General features: G+C 42.0%; 1 protein-coding gene across 2 annotated transcripts in view; it reads left to right on the forward strand.

Annotated features, from left to right (window-relative positions):
- LOC109480007 overlaps window positions 1–19,040 on the forward strand; it is a 26,442-nt gene continuing 7,402 nt past the window's right edge. The window contains exons 1-5 of one of the 2 annotated variants that reach the window (XM_019782123.1): window positions 1–320; window positions 11,464–11,759; window positions 13,310–14,678; window positions 16,238–16,312; window positions 18,532–18,694. In XM_019782123.1, the coding sequence (XP_019637682.1) occupies window positions 234–320; window positions 11,464–11,759; window positions 13,310–14,678; window positions 16,238–16,312; window positions 18,532–18,694 (1,990 nt within the window). In that variant the 5' untranslated portion in view covers window positions 1–233. Of the gene's footprint in view, window positions 321–6,120; window positions 6,265–11,463; window positions 11,760–13,309; window positions 14,679–16,237; window positions 16,313–18,531; window positions 18,695–19,040 lie in introns of those variants that run through there. The other variant, XM_019782124.1, reaches the window with a different exon arrangement.

Here is a 19,040-nt window from a genome sequence, read left to right on the forward strand (position 1 = left end):
TAGCGATTTGTGCGCATGTACGGTTGGCTGGCGCTCTTGAGTTTAGCCTCTCGGCTGGTTTGGACATGGGTTCACTTGTGGGACACAAAGAACGCCCATTCCTCTCCCATTCCGCTTATTCACATGGAAATATCTCAGGGTAACGGGGCACGGAGGGCCGCTAGATCTGCGGATAAACAGTTCTGCTTTCCTCGGTGAAACAGTTCAGACAGGGAAACAGACTCGTGCTAAAAATGTTCGGCAGAAAGCACGAGTCCACGAACAAGGTGTCGAGGTTCTTACCTGACTGGGTGAAGTGTGGACAAGAAAAGGACAAGCAGGTAAAAAAATCTGGACTATCTTTTTACTTCTTGGAATATTTTTATCATATAGTTTCCGTGTGTGCTCGTATACTTGATAACGAGAGTTTGTCTGGGTGACATAGAAAAGGGTCGATTTTTATTGCTAAGTTGGCTTATAGGTATATCTATGATATATTTTCATCATGTATTGAACCAACCGTTTAAGTGTTATATTCCGTGTTTATAGGACGCCATCATAGTATTTATAAGATGCCTCTGGCGAAGATAGTAAGACCTGGCCTGGGTGTCATAGAACGCAAAGAGACGATTTTGACTTCTAAGTTGGCATATATTTGCATATTGAAGTTTATTATTTCACCACGTATCAAATCAACCATTTAAGTTTTACATTCCGTGTTTATAGGACAGTTCAGTCCGCCATGATGTTCCTGAAATGTCTCTAATTAAGATCTTAAGGTTTGTTAAGCTTACAGAAGAGTGTCACGGGACTCTATTTTGGACGGATTACTAGTAACATCGAGACCGTATGTTGTGTTTTTTCGGCTCTGTTATTTGGTTAATGAAGTTTTCTCGTATATAGTGTAGAGAGCCGTGCAGCTGTGGAGTGTCTCTCTGACACAACAAATATTTGTCCGGACAAACATACCAGTAACAGACCCGTCAGCGTCTTTCATAGTATTCGCACGGCTGTCACTGTATACGTATATACCGCTTTCACCCTGTTTGCACCCATCTTAATAAGACCTTCATTCATTCATTCAAACCCTTTTAGACATCATTGAAAGGGCTATATTTTTCCTACACGTGTGTAAATGTCTGTTAGAAACATGGATAAAGCAAGGGGGTTAAAATCTCCTTGGATAAAGTTGGCACAGGGTTCAAACTTGTGACAGCAATGAGGAAAGTATAACTACATATATTTACCAAGTATAGACTTAAACCTTTTAATCTTTCTGGGCCTATAGGAAAGGTACACAGGTATGCCTGTACGCTTGCTGAGGTTTAATCGCCGTCTCAGAAGGGATAGCCGCATACAATACAGAGACGTGATGTCCTGAAAAGCAGGATATCACAAAGTTCTTCCGACCATCGCGGGTGATCATTAGTATCACACAGGCACTGATCTCCTTTGTAGTTTCTTATTGAATTAAGGGTTGAATGCCGGCGGTTATGTTATTTAGGCCACAGTAAGTAAATTTTATGGATGACATCCTCCGCAGACTCCAAATCTAATGCGAGCGGGCGAAAAAAAACAAGGCAGGCCGAAAAAAAACAAGGTTCCTACAATTTAAAATTTTGACGCAATCATTGTACAAATGGTTTTGATTCCGTGGGAATATTACTTATACACAGTCAGCATCACATATCACTGCATCAAAGTAAGAAACAAAACATTAAATCAGAGCCTTTTCTTGTCTCCTCTCTTTACAGTTATCTGCCAAACACCTTTCGGCATGGCAACAGACATCTCTGCCCATTTTCGGCAGGTTGACCACTGTCAGAAGCCAAAAAAAATTCTTTTTTTTTTCCAAAATCAGACGAAAATTAATGCCCGCGTTGATGTCATCCATAAAAATTACTTGCTGTGGCCTAATGTTATTTAGATTGGAGAGGGTTGGGTACAATGCAGCTCTGTGGGTGAGGGAGGGAGTGTGAGTTACAGGTAACCACCGAGGTGTTGTGAAGTCGTGGGAAATAGGCCATGGCATCTTACTCATGTGTAACGTGATACAACCGGCTTACAGCACGGTGTATTGATTATTACAAGGAAGTGACGGTGAAGGCTAAGGAAAAATATAAACAGTATTTCTGTGAAGGCTAAGGAAAAAATATAAACAGTATTTCTGTGAAGGCTAAGGAAAAAATATAATCAGTATTTCTGTGAAGGCTAAGGAAAAAATATAAACAGTATTTCTGTGAAGGCTAAGGAAAAAATATAATCAGTATTTCTGTGAAGGCTAAGGAAAAATATAAACAGTATTTCTGTGATCGTGAAGGCTAAGGAAAAAATATAAACAGTATTTCTGTGAAGGCTAAGGAAAAAAATATAATCAGTATTTCTGTGAAGGCTAAGGAAAAATATAAACAGTATTTCTGTGAAGGCTAAGGAAAAAATATAAACAGTATTTCTGTGAAGGCTAAGGAAAAAAATAATCAGTATTTCTGTGAAGGCTAAGGAAAAAGTATTAACAGTATTTTTGTGAAGGCTAAGGAAAAAGTATAAACAGTATTTTTGTGAAGGCTAAGGAAAAAGTATTAACAGTATTTCCGTGAATGCTAAGGAAAAATATAATCAGTATTTCTGTGAAGGCTAAGGAAAAAATATAATCAGTATTTCTGTGAAGGCTAAGGAAAAAGTATTAACAGTATTTTTGTGAAGGCTAAGGAAAAAGTATAAACAGTATTTTTGTGAAGGCTAAGGAAAAAGTATTAACAGTATTTCTGTGAAGGCTAAGGAAAAAATATAATCAGTATTTCTGTGAAGGCTAAGGAAAAATATAAACAGTATTTCTGTGAAGGCTAAGGAAAAGTATTAACAGTATTTTTGTGAAGGCTAAGGAAAAAGTATAAACAGTATTTCTGTGAAGGGTAAGGAAAAAATATAATCAGTATTTCTGTGAAGGCTAAGGAAAAAATATAAACAGTATTTCTGTGAATGCTAAGGAAAAAATATAATCAGTATTTCTGTGAAGGCTAAGGAAAAAATATAATCAGTATTTCTGTGAAGGCTAAGGAAAAATATAAACAGTATTTCTCTTGTTGGTAATCCAATGTCGAAAAAAAAATCGACATTTCTATACGTCCCCATTTAAAAGAATTTAGTACATTTTTTTGGCTATAATATTCCATTTTTTTAGATCGGAACTTATTATTATTATAATAGTTTCATTTTCTTCTCTTGATAAAACTGAATTTCACTAATAATATTTTTCAACACTGTATCACCCAATAAACTTCTATTTCGGGGGCTTGTGATTTTTTGATGGACTATGCCATATGTTCAATACAGTTCAGTTGGTAGTTCTGAGATCAGGCTATTGAAACAAGCCCACCCGTATATGTGTAGAACCAAGGACATTATATACAAAACAATACATCCACCTTATCTGTCAAACCAACTACAACCCTATCCCGTTTTTGTGCTCCTTTCTCTGTGTGCGCTGACCCTAACACCTGGAACAAAGTAGTTTTAAAGGGATTTAGTACAAGATTACCAGAGCAGTGTTCACAAATGGGGATCTTGCCTGTATCTGTATCTGTATAGCCGGTATAACCGCCCTTCGGCGTAACACACCAGCTTCGCAGGCACGCGGCGCGGCAGCAGCTAGCTATATCACACCGAACGACTTGCTACACTCAATCTTTGCACATCTAATTGCAGGAGTTGTATAAAGCTTTCTAGTGATGATGCCCCAACTGTGCTTGGTGGCAACGAGTTCTAGTCTACGATAGTTTTGGGGAAATACGAGTTTTTGAACACTTAAATTTTTGGTTGATAACTCTGATATTTGAAGTCATGACTGTTTCTTTTTCTTTTCTGTTCTTTTCTTTGCCTGTGCTTGTTGGCAACGAGTTCCAGTCTACGCACCCTGGTCTACGATAGTTCTGGGGAAATACGAGTTGTTGAACACTTCAATTTTTGGTTGATAATTCTGATATTTGAAGGCATGACTGTTTCTTGTTCTTTTCTGTTCTTTTATATGCCAATAGAAAAACGTGGGGCATGGATTCTATCAAGGTTCCGCTCGACAGAAAAGGGTCGCTAAGTACGCTGAAATACCCATTGAAAAGCGCCATTGAGGTAGTCCTATACGCCCGAACAAAAGCCGCGAAAGGTCAAGCCGATTCAGATTGGCGAAAAAAAATAGCCCACTGTGTTTGGTCGATTTGAGCTCAGTCATTTGAAATAAAAGGATTTAACCGGGATACAATCAAGTAAAGAGTCCGCCTGTATTATCCCGGGCCCGTTAGCATGTCGGATTGCAAACTGAAGTCATTTTGTTTGTTTGTTTCGCATAACTGGTGTGTTACGCCTTTAGGCGCAACACACCAGTTTTGTACATGTGCGTACATGTACAAGCTGCGTAAGACCGGACTGTAAGGTTTGAACCACTCACACCGGGAAGGTCCCCTACTCTTTTCGATAAGTGCGGTGGGTTCTTTAACGTGCATGGGGTGTGGCTGTCCCAAACACGGGACCTCTAACCGAAGCTAGGTACTCATTTCCACCTGAGTAAAGTGAGAAGAGTCGTGTAAGGTGCCTTTCCCAAGGGCACAAGATCGGTGACATGGGCAGGGTTCGAACCCACGACCTCTGGGGTGTGAGCCGAACGCGCTACCGACTGTGCCACACGACCCCACATTTGTGGGATATTAGTGCATGTGTGTCCTGCAAAATTCAGCCGTCTTATAGAAAACAAGGCTGTTTTAGATTCTTGTCACCGGTTAACGTTGTTTCTGTCACAGCTTCAACTTGAGGATTCAACAGTATCAAAACCCTACGACGAAAACGGCCTTGACCTTACGTTTAAATTTTTCCGTAAACAACATGTGCAAAGTAAACCACCGTGATAATACAAAGTCTCAGTGTAAAATTTCCATTATATACAATATCACAGATATTACAGATATGCTGAAAAATATTACCATCACCTATTATCGGAACGTTATATGTGATTTTGGACTTGCATGTCGAAACCACGCAAAATATATTTCCAATACACAGGTGCCATGATATATACAAATTCCGTAGCCTCCATAGCATGCCAAAAACTGGGGGTTTTGGGGGTCTTCATGGTCTTTGGGAGCTTTTATGTGCTATTTTCTGATTGCAAATAGACAACATAGCCGGCCTGTAGCCTCCTTCGCAGTCTTGTTGGGCGTCGGCGTTATTTTTTCTCTGAGCGACGAGAGTAATATGCCGCCGCGAGGGACGATTTGCTGCCGAGGGAGTTTTTGCCACGGAGAGAAGGTTTCGCGCGAAAATACCCCCAGTTCTATAAGCCTGCTACGGAGGCTAGCAATTCCGTGCGCAGAACTCGATAACATAACAACCATCTGTCGTTGACAGACGTTAAATGCCGCCAAGCCGTCAGTCATCCGTGAACGTTAATTCAACATTTACCCACGCACAACTACACATTGTTTGGTCTGCACTTGAGCCGCCGTGTCTCCGCCATATTGGATTTCGAACCAACAACACACCCTCGTGATGACGTCACGAGTGTCCTCATCCGGGATATCGGGATATCCCGTAGTCACCAGTTTCCCATCCCCAGAATGCAATGCGAAAATACGGGGGTAACACTCATTTGCATAGGACTGGAAGGCATTGGAATGATCCTGTTGACGTTAAACAGCTTGTTTTTCACCGTGTTTTGAGGTGTTGGGGCATTTTATGCTCAACATTAATCAAATTATTATGGGTTGAATCTGAAAACAAATAGAGAATGATTTTTTTTTAATATGTGGTTTGTAACGTTATAGTGGTAACGCTATACTGATGGTGTAACGTTACAAACCACATGTTCCATGTGAAAAGAACACTAAAACTTCATTCTCTATTTGTTGTCAGATTCGGCCCATAGTAATTTAATTAATGTTGAGCATAAAATGCCCCGACACCTCAAAACACAGGGAAAAGCTAGCTGTTTAACGTCAACAGGATCATTCCGATGCCTCCCAGTCCTATGCAAATGAGGGTTACCCCCGTATTTTCGCATTGCATTCTGGGGATGGGAAACTGGTGAATGTGGCCTGTAGGGTTGGAATGCCACTTGAGGGTCCTCCTGGCACGTTTGGATCAATGGTTTTGGAGGATAAGTGGGGCTTATAGCCGGCATTTCGTGACCAAGGCGTAGAGTTAGTACCTGGCAGTCAGCTTCTAGAAAAAGTCATGGTGGTCTCTTCGTGTTGGGGCCGTAGGGCCTTACGGAACTTTAATAGACCCTTCAAGATACAGGTAACTAACATTGCATGATGTACCTTGTATTGTTGAACATAACCGTTGTCTAGTCAGTCACAGTAATATTGTAACAGTTATGCTTTTTGCCGCCTCTTTGATATTTTGCTCGCTAAATGATATAGATTACACTGTAAACTTGCCCTAGGGCATGGCATCGAGACCTTAGTTATTTTATTGTGTTTAGTTTTATTTTTTATCATTGGATGTCTTGTTTATCATTGAGATCGATTGGTTATTGGTTAGCAGGTAGAAGGAAATCTGCCAATAACCATGAAGTTTCATGAATGAGATTACATTGTCTTAAGTAGGGTTTGTATCTGTATATACGTGCCTCTAATACTGACACAAAATCATTATTGTAAGGTTGCTTAGAGAAGACCATGTCTAATATCAGAATAGACATATATTTATGTATATCATAAAGATTGATCATACCGAATCATGTGCGAGTTCTGCATTAGTTTGTCCCATTTTGAGAGTCATTTTTCAGCTGTGAGGCATAGAGTGGAAAACTTAATCCAAAAGTGTTAGAAACGGCTGTTTTGTTACCATTGTAAGGTCGCACTTTTATCAGGTCTATGACAGCACATACTAGTATAAGGAACGTTGTGGGGCATGTATTCAATTCAGCTGTTTAGTGATTTAAAAAAAAATTACTTGTCTTGTGTCCTAATCATAGCCTTGCAGAATTTCCCGCGTCAAAACATACCGTACGAGTGTTATGCCACGCCCTTCACATGTAAGGCCCGGTCACACTGGCGGAACTTTGCTGGAGCGTTGCTTGAACGGTGAATAAAATTCATCACCGCTCGAAACCGCTCACCACCGCTAAACAGAAGTTGGCCCCCGTTAAAGCAACGCCGTGTACGCCCGGCCACCGCTGACGTTTCTGGAGGGGCCCTCCTACCGCTCCGAAAGTTTTGAGCTGCACAAAATATTGCGAGCAGTGAGGAGGGGGAAATTTTCCGCTCCGGCAAAGTTCACCCCCGCTCCACCAACGCCCAGTCAAAGTTTGGCATCGCTAGACGCAAGTTCGTGGACGCTTGGGTCCGCTAGGCCAACGCAGAAATCTTGAACGCTTGACCACCGCTGCTTCGCCAGCGTTGCCCGGGCGGCGATTAAACGTTGCACAAACGTTGCACAAACTTCGCTGGAGCGGTTGCAAGCGTTTTACGAGCGGACACGTGGTTGCTGGAACGGTGTCAGGCGTTGAAGCAGCGATCCATGTCGGCAATGAACTTTGGTTTGGCGTTGGTATAGAGGTGTCGGAGCGGGACCAGAATTTGGCTATAAGTACGGTAAGAAATGGACGAGGTGCTCATTTGGAATCGAGCTGCCGTTGAGTTCAGGCCTCATCTATATCGAATTTGCTCGAAGTTACAGTAAAAATGTATCACCCTGGATGCTGAGAGACTTGCTATGATTGGTGCACTAGTGTGCAATTATTTTGGGGCCACACGTAAAATGTTCAAAGAGGGGTCACACGGGCAATCACTTTATTGGGGTCACAGGGGAACTTTGCAATCTGCAAAGTTTTATTTTCATTATCAATTAAATAACGTAGTCAAGAATAGATTAACAAAATGATGTTTATTAAAGCTATAAGTCCCCCCACACACAGAACAGAACTTGTACTACTACAAAACGATCCGTTCAACTCCGTAGTCACAAGCGGTATGCCGCTAAACCGCATGCGCAGAACTCCGCTATACCAACGCTTGCGTCACCGCTATACCAACGTTCGCTACCGCTAAACCAACGCTAAAGCAACGTCGGCTTCAGCGGTACACCGCTAAGTCAACGCCGTGTTTTTATTTTTCCCCCCACATTTTGGGCGCGGTGACGAGCGTTGTCGAAATTCGGACCCCGTCCCTACCGTTAAAGGAACGCTCCAGCAAAGTTCGGCCAGTGTGACCGGGCCTTAAGTGATTAAAGAAGGTTTCCCGTGCTCTTGCCCGAGCGTTGGGTGGTGCCCATTTCCATTTCGTAGGCCCTGGGCGACACACAGTTGTGCAAGGCACTACACTAGGGGGCTAGTCCGCTGGTAGTGCTGTGTGTTTGACCTTCCCACACTCTTTCTCATATGTGCTGAGTGCTAAGCAGAGAAAGAAGTTTGTAAAGTCTTTTAAAGTCTTTGGTATGACCCGGCCGGGGTTTGAACTCACGACCTCCCGGTTACAAAGCGAGCACTCTACCAATTGAGTTATTGCACCGGTTGTATTAAGTGATTAAAGTATTGTGAAAAAAATGCCAGAATGATGTAGTGGCTATATATGGTATTGAATCGACTGGGAATCTTAGTTTGACAAATTGTCCACAAGCACAACAAGTGCACTTTTGGCTGATAAATGAGGCGTGTCTCATGGAGGATTGAACAGTCAAGGACCTTCTCTTGGGAACCGGTGCATGTCGTCAGACCCTGCCAACAGTTCTTTAATCATTGGAATTCAGGCCGCAGAACTAATAGAATGAATGAATGAATGAATGAATGAATGAATGAATGAATGAATGAATGAATGAATGAATGAATGAATGAATGAATGAATGAATGAATGAATGAATGAATGAATGAATGAATGAATGAATGAATGAATGAATGAATGAATGAATGAATGAATGAATGAATGAATGAATGAATGAATGAATGAATGAATGACCTTTATTGTACGTTTGTGCTCTAACAAGCTAAGTACAGGTCATGAATAGACAAGGAAAAGGATACAGCAATGATACTTAAACTATACATACTAATGTGATCTACTATTTACATTGTTCGACTTCTTCTCGCTTCTTGACGCAGTTATAGATGTAGGAGCATATAGAACTAATGATACATGGTTTGTCAAGTTTCATAAGAAATATGAATTTTTCTGCTTCATTTAAATGCATTCATTCCAAAGCTAGGGAACTTAATAATTTCACATTTCAAAATTTCATGTCAAATTCATACGACTATAAGCAAATATGCGTCCAGGACCAAAACTAGATTGATGTGTGGTTTTAGAACAACCTTAATATTTCTATAATGATAAGTTTATTGCAAATTCATGCCCAAAGGCTACTTTGAAAAAAGGTGAAAAGTGAAAAAAGGATGAAGAACATTTACACAGAGTACAAATAAAAACGTAAGCTATGGAAGACATAATGTCCCACCTTTTCTAAAATTTGTGGGTTTTGGGTAGTTAAGAGAAGAATAGTTTTGTCTCTGTCTGTAAGTTTTGCATTTTTATGATTATTGACACTAAGGCCACACCAAGAAAATTTTATGGATGCCGTCCTTTGGACACCCTAAATCTAATGCGAGAGGGCGAAAAAAAACAAGAAGGGCCCTAAAAACAAGATGCTAATATATATGTATAATAAGAGACGACAAATCTTAGGACACAAATTGAATGAGGTGACACAGTGTAACAAGCAAGAAGTCTTTTATTCATCATCAAAACAGCAATAAATCAGGTGGAACAGCAGTTGTTGTCCTGTCCTGTTTCTTTCATCACATTTTGCAGGCCTGCAGAAACAAAGCATGTGCTCTTTACCCATTTCACGTTACGGGTTTCACGTCAATCTATCGATTTGCGGCACTGTCGTGACTCTTTGGTCATAGTTACAGGAAGCGGAATTTGTTTTTGTTTTTTCTAGGAACAGGCCAAAATCAATGCGCGCGTAGACGTCATCCATAAAATTTACTTGGTGTGGTCTAATCAGGCATAAACCTGCACCTGTAGGGATTATACTGTAAAAACAATCGACCCCTTTTTCCACGTTGTAATTTTCAAGACTGTACTTGTGTGAATAGCAAAGTTTACCCGGTTCCAATTTCACTTCTACAACTCCTACACATTCCTAACGGTGTTCTCAAGTGTGAGCTTTACGGGCCGTATCGAGCATATCGGGCTCGGTGAAGGACTGGGTGGCTAATTCTTGGAATACTTCAAGCGGCTGTCAATGACCTCTTCCGGGTCTGTACAGGCCCTCAACTTCTTCTCTGTGGGGCCGTATGGCGTTAGTCTCCACCAGACTCCTTTGCAGGCTGAATAAATAGTAGAAATCGGCTAAGGGAGACATCATTTGCCAGAGGAGTTGGGCGGCCATAGAGGGTCCAGCTTGCCAGCACGGAGTCTGTGGAAACTCGCTATCCTCTTTGAAGTCCACAAATGGGTTTTAGATAGGTGCGAAGTACCAGAGTAAGCCGTTTATTGCTTTGCAGGCAAGCTGGACCCTCTATGGCCGGCCAACTCCCCTAGCTGGCAAATGATGTCTCCCTTAGCCGATTTCTACTATTTATTCAGTCTGCAAAGGAGTCTGGTGGAGACTAGTGTGGCGTGACGACAGGGCGTTCGGCTCGGACCCAAGAGGTCCCGAGTTCGAATCCTGGCATGCCACCGATCTTGTGCCCTTGAGAAAGGCACTTTATATACGGATTTCATCACTTTACTCAGGTGAAAATGAGCAGGTCTGTTGTTCATTAATGGTGTACGGCATAAATAAATATAAGTTTTAAAAAACTTGAGTGTGCCGTCGCCATGTCTTGTACTATAAGGCCACACCGATTTAATTTTATGGATGACATCCGCGCGCGCATTGATTTTCGCCCGTTCTCCAAAAAAAAAAAAAAAAAAAAGATCACGCCATCCGAGGCTCTGGCCTGCCTCTAGGCCTGGGTAGTCCATGGTAGTTAGCGACAATACGGAGGTAGTAACTCTGGAGGACGGCACCCAGGCTACCGAAGTTCCACGACTCAAGAACTTAGTACATACGTACAGTGCCGCGCGCGCGATTCGTAAATTCCGCAAAAAGCCAGCATGTGCCGGTGTGTCGTATACGTCGCTATGTACTGCCGCAAATTCACAATACCAGCTTTGTGAAAGTTTGTATCCCTATGGTTTAGTAGCATTTTTATTTTTGGCCGGATTTTTTTTTATTCGCCCGCGCGCACTAGTTTGGGGGTCTTCAGAGGATGTCATCCATAAAATTAAATCGTTGTGGCCTAATGTTGGAATAAAAAAAAACTTTTCCCCTTCTGTTCCAATTGAAAGGCTTTACTCTGAAAATTACTCTGAACTTTGAAAAGGCTTTACTTTGAAAATGAGTATGTCTGTTGTCCAACCATGGTGGCAGCATAAATATGTGTGCCGTTGCCATATCGTGTAATAAATGTTGGAATAGAAAAAAAACTCCTTTTCTCTTGTGTTCCAGTTGAGAGGCTTACGGGAGGGCCGTCTGGAGGGCATTCCTGAGGAACCTGGGAAGAAGACTAAAGGGCGTCCTCCAATCATGACTGAGACTTACGACTCGTTCCCAACCTTCGACGTGCGGAAAACCTCGCCGCCGAAACCAGGCGGGCGGAGACGGGAGTCCATCAGCCACACGTTACAGCTCGCGCTGTCGCAGACTCGACCTGAGCTGCCCGTTCTCAGTCACCCCGTGGCGCTGTCCGATCTCACGGCGCCTGACCAGCAGGGGTGGCTGTACTCAGAGACGGACGGCAACAGGTAAACCAGTATTATATAAATAGTCATTTTGCATTAGGCCACAGTACGTAAATTTTATGGATGACATCCTCCTCAGACTCAAATCTAATGCGAGCGGGCGAAAAAAAACAAGACGGGCCGAAAAAAAAAACACGGTTCCTACATTTTGACTCAAACATTGTACAAATGGTTTTGATTCAGTGGGAACATCACATATACACAGCCAGTATCACATATCACTGTATCAAAGTAAGAAACAAAATATTAAATCAGAGCTTTTTCTTGTCTACTCTCTTCATGATCAATCGTATCTGCCATCCACCTTCTGGCATGGCAAGAGAGATCTTTGCCTATTTTCGGCAACAAAATTTCTCCCCAAAATCCCCAGTTTTTCCCCCCAAAATCAGGCGAAAATTAATGCGCGCGCTGATGTCATCCATAAAAATTACTTGCTGTCGCCTTAGATAAAAGAAAATATTACAAGAACGTTTCCAAACTTCTGATTCCTGACTAATATTGAAAAATCAATCTTTCTTATGCGCTTTGATCATCCTGTATTAAACAAACCCATCTCAAATTATATTTCAACATCACACAGAAACGAGAAGAAGCCGAACTTATGCATTAGAGTTGTTTTAGAGCTGTTTGACAAAATTACTTTATGTGCATCTATATATTAAGGTTTTTACCTTTTTTTATTCATTTTTAATGGGAACTTTATGGAATATTAAGTTGTGGTGGAATTGTTACTAGATATTCATAAAAATGACTTATTTCATACTATGAATGTAAATGCCACCATTGTCTTTTTAAAAGTATTGTAATGAAATGTGTTTGTTTATTTGAATTTACCACAAGTACAAATATACAAGTGGAAGGGAGGGCAAAACAGGTGCATTGACACCTTTACAAGTTGTCCTCCCAAACACTACATTATAAAATTAATACAGAATAATACAATATCAATCAAACAGATGCCAAACAATACAATATCAAACATTATTAACATGAAATACAAATTACTACAATATCATACATAAGACATGAAACTCAACAATTCAGCAAAATGGCTTTAAGTAATATGAAGTTGTTTATTGCAAATTCATGCCCGAGGGCTAATTGCATACAGACATTGACAAGAAAAATGTGGTGATATAAGACTATTTGCTAACATGAAGTTCTACGTGTACGATATACTTATCGAACCTACTATCTCTACTTAAATCTAATAACGTTGGTATACATGGAGGATAAAAAGTAAATATGCAATATGTGAACAGGTAATAGGAACAAAGTAACTGCTATTCAGATCTATTCTATTCTATCAAACTATTCTTGTCATGCTATTAGGGGGTTTGACTTCTTCTCAGGAGGCAGTGGGAGATGAATTGTCCGTCTCTTTCAAAAATAAATGGGTTGGTGGACTTTAGCAATAATATAGTCTTTTGTTGTTGGTTGTGATATGAAGAATGTGGGGAAATATTGGCGAATTCTTTGAATAACTTTTTTTCTTTCAAAATAAACCATTTACTCATTCATTCATTCACTCATTCATTCATTCATTCCTGCAGGTACTGGTGCGTGGTAGCGGACATGTTGTTCTGCATGTTCGAGCAGGAAACTTCAGAACAAGCCGCCAAGGTTCTCGTCTTACCCGGCTACGACGTCAGAGCTCTCACGTTCCAGTCGGAAAAGGTCCGTGCGGAGGCGAGCGATCCGGACTGCTGCGCCGAGCGCGACGAAAAACGACAAGACACTCTCAAGAGAGCGCGTAGCCTGACCACCTCGGGGATGGGAAAGTACCAGTTCAAACTCTCGTACGAAAACTTCGAAGACGCGGAGTTAGTGTTCAGCGCCGAGGACGAAGCTGAGGTACAGTCTTGGGTGGAAACGCTAACGGCGTCCTCCGAACTAGACCCCGACTTCTTCACGGATTCGGGCACTGAGCAAGATGGCGAGAGCTCGGAGGAGAACGCAGTCTCGAGGCTAAGCGCGTACAAACCGTCTCCAAAGCAGGCTAGAAAGAGAATGGAGCTCGTCAACCAGTCAACATGCAGTAGCAGCGATTCGGAAGACGACCAGAGACGTGTTCAAATCGCACCCATATCCTCTTTACAGACTCCGACCAAAGATAAGGGAGCGCTGAGTCGGGAAAGCAGTCCTAGGACATCGCCGCAACTATCTCGCAAGGCGGCGCTGCACTCCCCAAAACCTAAGGTAGTCTCCAAACTCTTCAGCGGCAACAAGTCACCAATGCAACAGAGGAAAAAGAAGTTAGGGGCTAACATCGTACACAAAGTGTCTACGTTAAAAGACAAAGTAGCCGGACAGCTTGTTCGATCGAAGTACATGAGAAGCGATTCCAACACGAAATGGGAAGATGCAGTGATCTCTGGGCAGCTTCACAGGAAGGGCAAACTGTCATGGTCCAAGTGTTACTGCGTTGTGAGCGGCAGCAAGGTCTACTGCTACAAGTCACAGAAGATGGAAGGTGAACCTGACGCCGTAGTCTCGCTCGCAGGCACCACGGTGGAGAGCTACGAGACAGAGAAAAGACCCCATTCTTTTAAAATCACCGAGGCCAATGGCAAGACTATGGTGTTGTCAGCGATGGACGCAGTCGAACTGAATCGGTGGATGACAGTACTCAAGGCCACAGCACACACAGACGAAGAGGACGGCAAAATCTCCAAAGGCAGTTTTTCAAGCAGCTCGGGCTCCGAACCCCAAACCCCGAGCATCATCATATCGCAAGAAGACGACGGTTCTTACGAAGAGGATTCCGATAGGGATTTTGAGAACAACCAAAGCATCTCTAGATACAGGTATTCCAAAAAGAGCTTCCAGGATAGCTATGGAATTTTCGAGAAGCACCTACCAGGACCAAACAACGAAGGGTTGCTACTCGTGGACGACAGTGATGAAAAGTCCAGTGCAACGGTAAGAGGAGGTCAAATCTAACTCGTAGTAAATGTTTAACTGAGTGCTTAGGCCACAGCAAGTAATTTTTATGGATGACATCAGCGCCCGCATTAATTTTTGCCTGGCTTTAGAGAGAAAAAAAAAAAAAGAAATTTTGTTGCTCTCTGACAGTGGTCAACATGCCGAAAATGGGCAAAGATGTCTGTTGCCATGCCGGAAGGTGGATGACAGATAACTATGAAGAGAGGAGACAAGAAAAGGCTCTGATTTAATGCTTTGTTTCTTACTTTTATGCAATGATATGTGATGCTGGCTGTGTATATGTGATGCTCCCACTTGTTTGTTTGTTTGTTTTTATTAGATCTAATAAAAACAAACAAACAGATGCTCCCACTAAATCAAAACCATTTGTACAATGATTGAGTCAAGATGTTTAATTGTAGGAACCTTGTTTTTTTTGGGCCCGCCTTGTTTTTTTTCGCCCGCTCGCATTAGATTTGGACTCTGTGGAGGATGTCATCCATAAAATTTACTTGCTGTGGCCTTATGTACATACGTGTGTTCTCCAAGTAGTGAATAGTGAGATTGTAGGGATGCTCTCTGAGAGTCCAATTCTTCCGATATCAGAAATCTATAAGCAAGTCAAAGGAAGCTAGCTTGTTTTAATGCTTGTAGACTGTACTACCAAAGTACTAAAACATAAAGTAGCAAATCACAAAGAGCAAACGACCAGCGATCGGACGACAGCGTTTTCCTGTTGTTTCGTTTTCCATACGTGTTCACAGTAAGGCCACACCGCCTTAATTTTATGGATGACATCCTCTGAAGACCCCCAAACTAGTGCGCGCGGGCGAATAAAAAATTCCGGCCAAACATAAAAATGCTACTAAACCATGGGAATACAAAGCTGGTGTTGTGAATTTGCTGCAGTACATAGCGAATTTGCTGCAGTACATAGCAGTACATAGCAACATACACCTCATCTGTATATAGTTTTTTGCTTGGTACAAATTCTTTATGTATTATAGTGTATATGAGGGTGTGTATATAGTGTTTGTTTTGCCTATTGTAACTTTTATTTTCTGTACGCAAACTCTTTCAATTCAGGGATTCTCATCCCTGCTGCAAGGTTTGCTTTTGGTGTTGAAATAAACTATCAAATAATTTTTTTATACAAGCAGGCAAATGCTGGCCTTTTGTGGAATTTATGAATCGGCACTGTACGTATGTACTAAGTTCTTGAGTCGAGGAGCTTGGGCTCTGCCATCCTCCAGAGTTACCACCGGCTCCGTATTGTCGCTAACTACCATGGACTACCCAGGCCTAGAGCCAGGCCATATCCTCGGAGGACGTGATCTTTTTTGGGGGGAGAAAAGGCGAAAATCAATGCGCGCGCGGATGTCATCCATAAAATAAATATGGTGTGGCCTTAGCTTATGCTTACAGTTTAAGCCTATGATTAAAATCTGTAGCTTGTGTACAAGAATCCATGCAATGTCACCCTCCCAACACCTGGCAGTCACAGGTATTTCGGAACACAGTACGTGTGATGACGCAACTTTCTGAATGATTTACAGGGTGACGACTGGACGGGCATGTTTGCCGGGGAGTCGGGAGACGAGTCCGACACGTCAGACGAGGAAGACTCTGCGGTAAGAAGAAAGTTTAATACCTTTTCTGGACTACTTATAGCCTCTACCAGACTTCGGGAGGCGGCTGGAAAGAGTAGACATCGGCCAAATAGAGAGATAACATGCCAGGGGAGTTGGTCTGCTGGGAGAAAACATTTTACCGCACGAATGTTTTCTCCCAGCAGACCAATTCCCCTGGCCATGGAATGTTATCTCTCTATTTGGCCGATGTCTACTCTTTCCAGCCGCCTCCCGAAGCCTGGTAGAGGCTAGACTACTTACACCTTACAGGACCCATGAAATACGCCTAGTCTAGGGATAGAGTTCTCACTTTGCATTTGGTAGGTCGCGGTTCAGACGTAAAGCCAAATTATGCACGTAGTGATTTCTTTGATTTGTGACTTGCTGCGGAGGTTCTACGTGAGCAAATATACGCGCCAAAGGGTGTGGCAAATATTTTTACTCTCAACTTACTAACGTTAGTATGTATATACTTTATACGGAGATTTTAGTTGCGGTAACAGACTTTGTTAAATTACATATGTGATGTGTCTTCCTATGCCGTACATATATATACAACAATGAAATGTCAGGAATACACTGTTGTACTCGGAAACACACCTAAAGCCTTACCCAATGCCCTATAGCAGCATTTCAGAGTTATTAGTACCTCACGAATTTTACCCTAAAACTCCTTTGAAAGGAAACAGTCTTGACCGGTTGGGTATTGAGGGTGGCAATATGCCATCAAACGTTACTGAATTCATACTTCACTATGCATGGTAGTCTTTACCTCCACTCATTCTATGGCTAATCGTTTTGCCAATTGTAACACCAAAGGCATTGAAAATGTATAGCATCATTTGACACACAAACAAATCTAAAACACACTGACTCTACAGAGGTTTATTTAACATGAAGTGCCTACTAATGTTTGAGAGGGCGTGCAGGAAAAAGCTATTTTGTGTTTGCGAACGATGTGAGTGTTTGTACTTCACACAATCACCGGACACGAATCGATCCGAATTTGGCACGTAGAACCGACAGATTCTTCCGTTACTACGCTGAATACGTGAGGGTTTTCTCCAGGTAAAGCATTGGTCACAACCCGCCGTACAAATGTACGTGCTTCTGCGTGCTGTCTACGTGCAAAAACGTGGGCAAACGTAGGGCATCCGTGCGTGGTGAGTACCGCCTCCGTACGGAATCCTACGGATTTGGGAGCACGCAGACACGCCGTAGAACTTTAAGTGCATGTAAAACTTTTCATGCGTGCGGTCTGCGGATTCACTACTCATACGTGCCCTGTACAGCCTATGAGCGTACAACGCACGTTTTCAGAAAAACGTAGCTGACGTGCCCCCCCCCTCCCCCCAAAAAAAACGTACGGACAAAAAGCACGTGCGGCGGGTTGTGACCGAGGCTTAACATAGTATACAACTAGTATGTCCGGATGTTTTGAAACTATTTCATAGTTTGTCAGTACGGTTGTAGGACCAGCGTGCATACATGGTAGTCAGAAAAGTATGAGTTGGTTGCATCAGCCATAGGTATACTGTACTTTCTCTTAATTTGATACTTGGTACATAGTAATAGAATTGAATAGCAAAGTTCTTTCATCACAACCATTTAGTGCACCAAGTAACATCTAGTGTCAGTGCACAGTAAACCAGTCAGAATCGCCCTGATGAAGATGACAGACGTCGGCTCGTGAAAAATAAATGGTTGTGATGAAAGAACTTTGCTATTCATTCGTTTACCAACCTAATGAAATTATTTACGGGGTAATAGAATTGTTTTGCATAGCTCAGTGCACATATGAATACAGATATTTTATTTTCAGGACGTTTCAGGTTATGTTGTTATCTTTTATGTCCCTGTATTGCTTTACTTTGTTACTATAGCTACATCTAGTATTACAGATAAATGCGAATGTGATAGCCTCCGTAGCAGGCTTATAGAACTGGGGGTTTGGTGGTCTTCGGCTGTTTTCTGATTAGCCCAGTTAAAAAAAACGGTGGTAATTCAACCAGGCCGGCTATGTTGTCTATGTGCAATCAGAAAATAGCACATAAAAGCTCCCAAAGACCATGAAGACCCCAAAACCCCCAGTTTTTAGCATGCTATGGAGGATACGAATGTGCTCTAGGTAATTTTGAGAACTGGCCTTTTCCTTGATCGAATTCAAGCAATTAGATTTACGTCCAGAGAAGTAGCAACGAAGGTTTTTTTTTCTTCAGTTCCTAGTTCCGCCTATAAGAAACAAGAGTACCTGGGCGTCGGTTGGTGACCTCCCAGTTGCCATGGCAAACGAACACGTAAAGAAAACACGAACCCAGTCCGGAGACTCGGGACTGGAGGGACTCAACTTAGAGCACGGCAGGAGCTGGGAATTCCAAGACGGTGAGTTAAGTTATATTTCTAGTCTCCAAGCAGATATTTAGGCTAAGGCTTATTTTGACGTGTTTTTGACGTTTTTATGTTTTTTTTTTAATTTTAATTTTTATTGAAACATATAGTGACAAGACGTGGTGGCGACACACTCAAATTACACTTATATTCATGTCGCCACCAGACAATACATAATACATACGACAAGCAAAGCACGAATTAACATATAGAAATCGAATACAATAGTTAATCAATGAACAAGTGAAAAATATATATGTGTGTGTGTGTGTGTGTGTGTGTGTGTGTGTGTGTGTGTGTGTGTGTGTGTGTGTGTGTATATATATATATATATATATAT

This window comes from Branchiostoma belcheri, unplaced genomic scaffold (assembly GCF_001625305.1).
Source record: "Branchiostoma belcheri isolate BF01 breed outbred unplaced genomic scaffold, Haploidv18h27 scaffold5, whole genome shotgun sequence".
Classification (NCBI taxonomy): domain Eukaryota; kingdom Metazoa; phylum Chordata; class Leptocardii; order Amphioxiformes; family Branchiostomatidae; genus Branchiostoma; species Branchiostoma belcheri.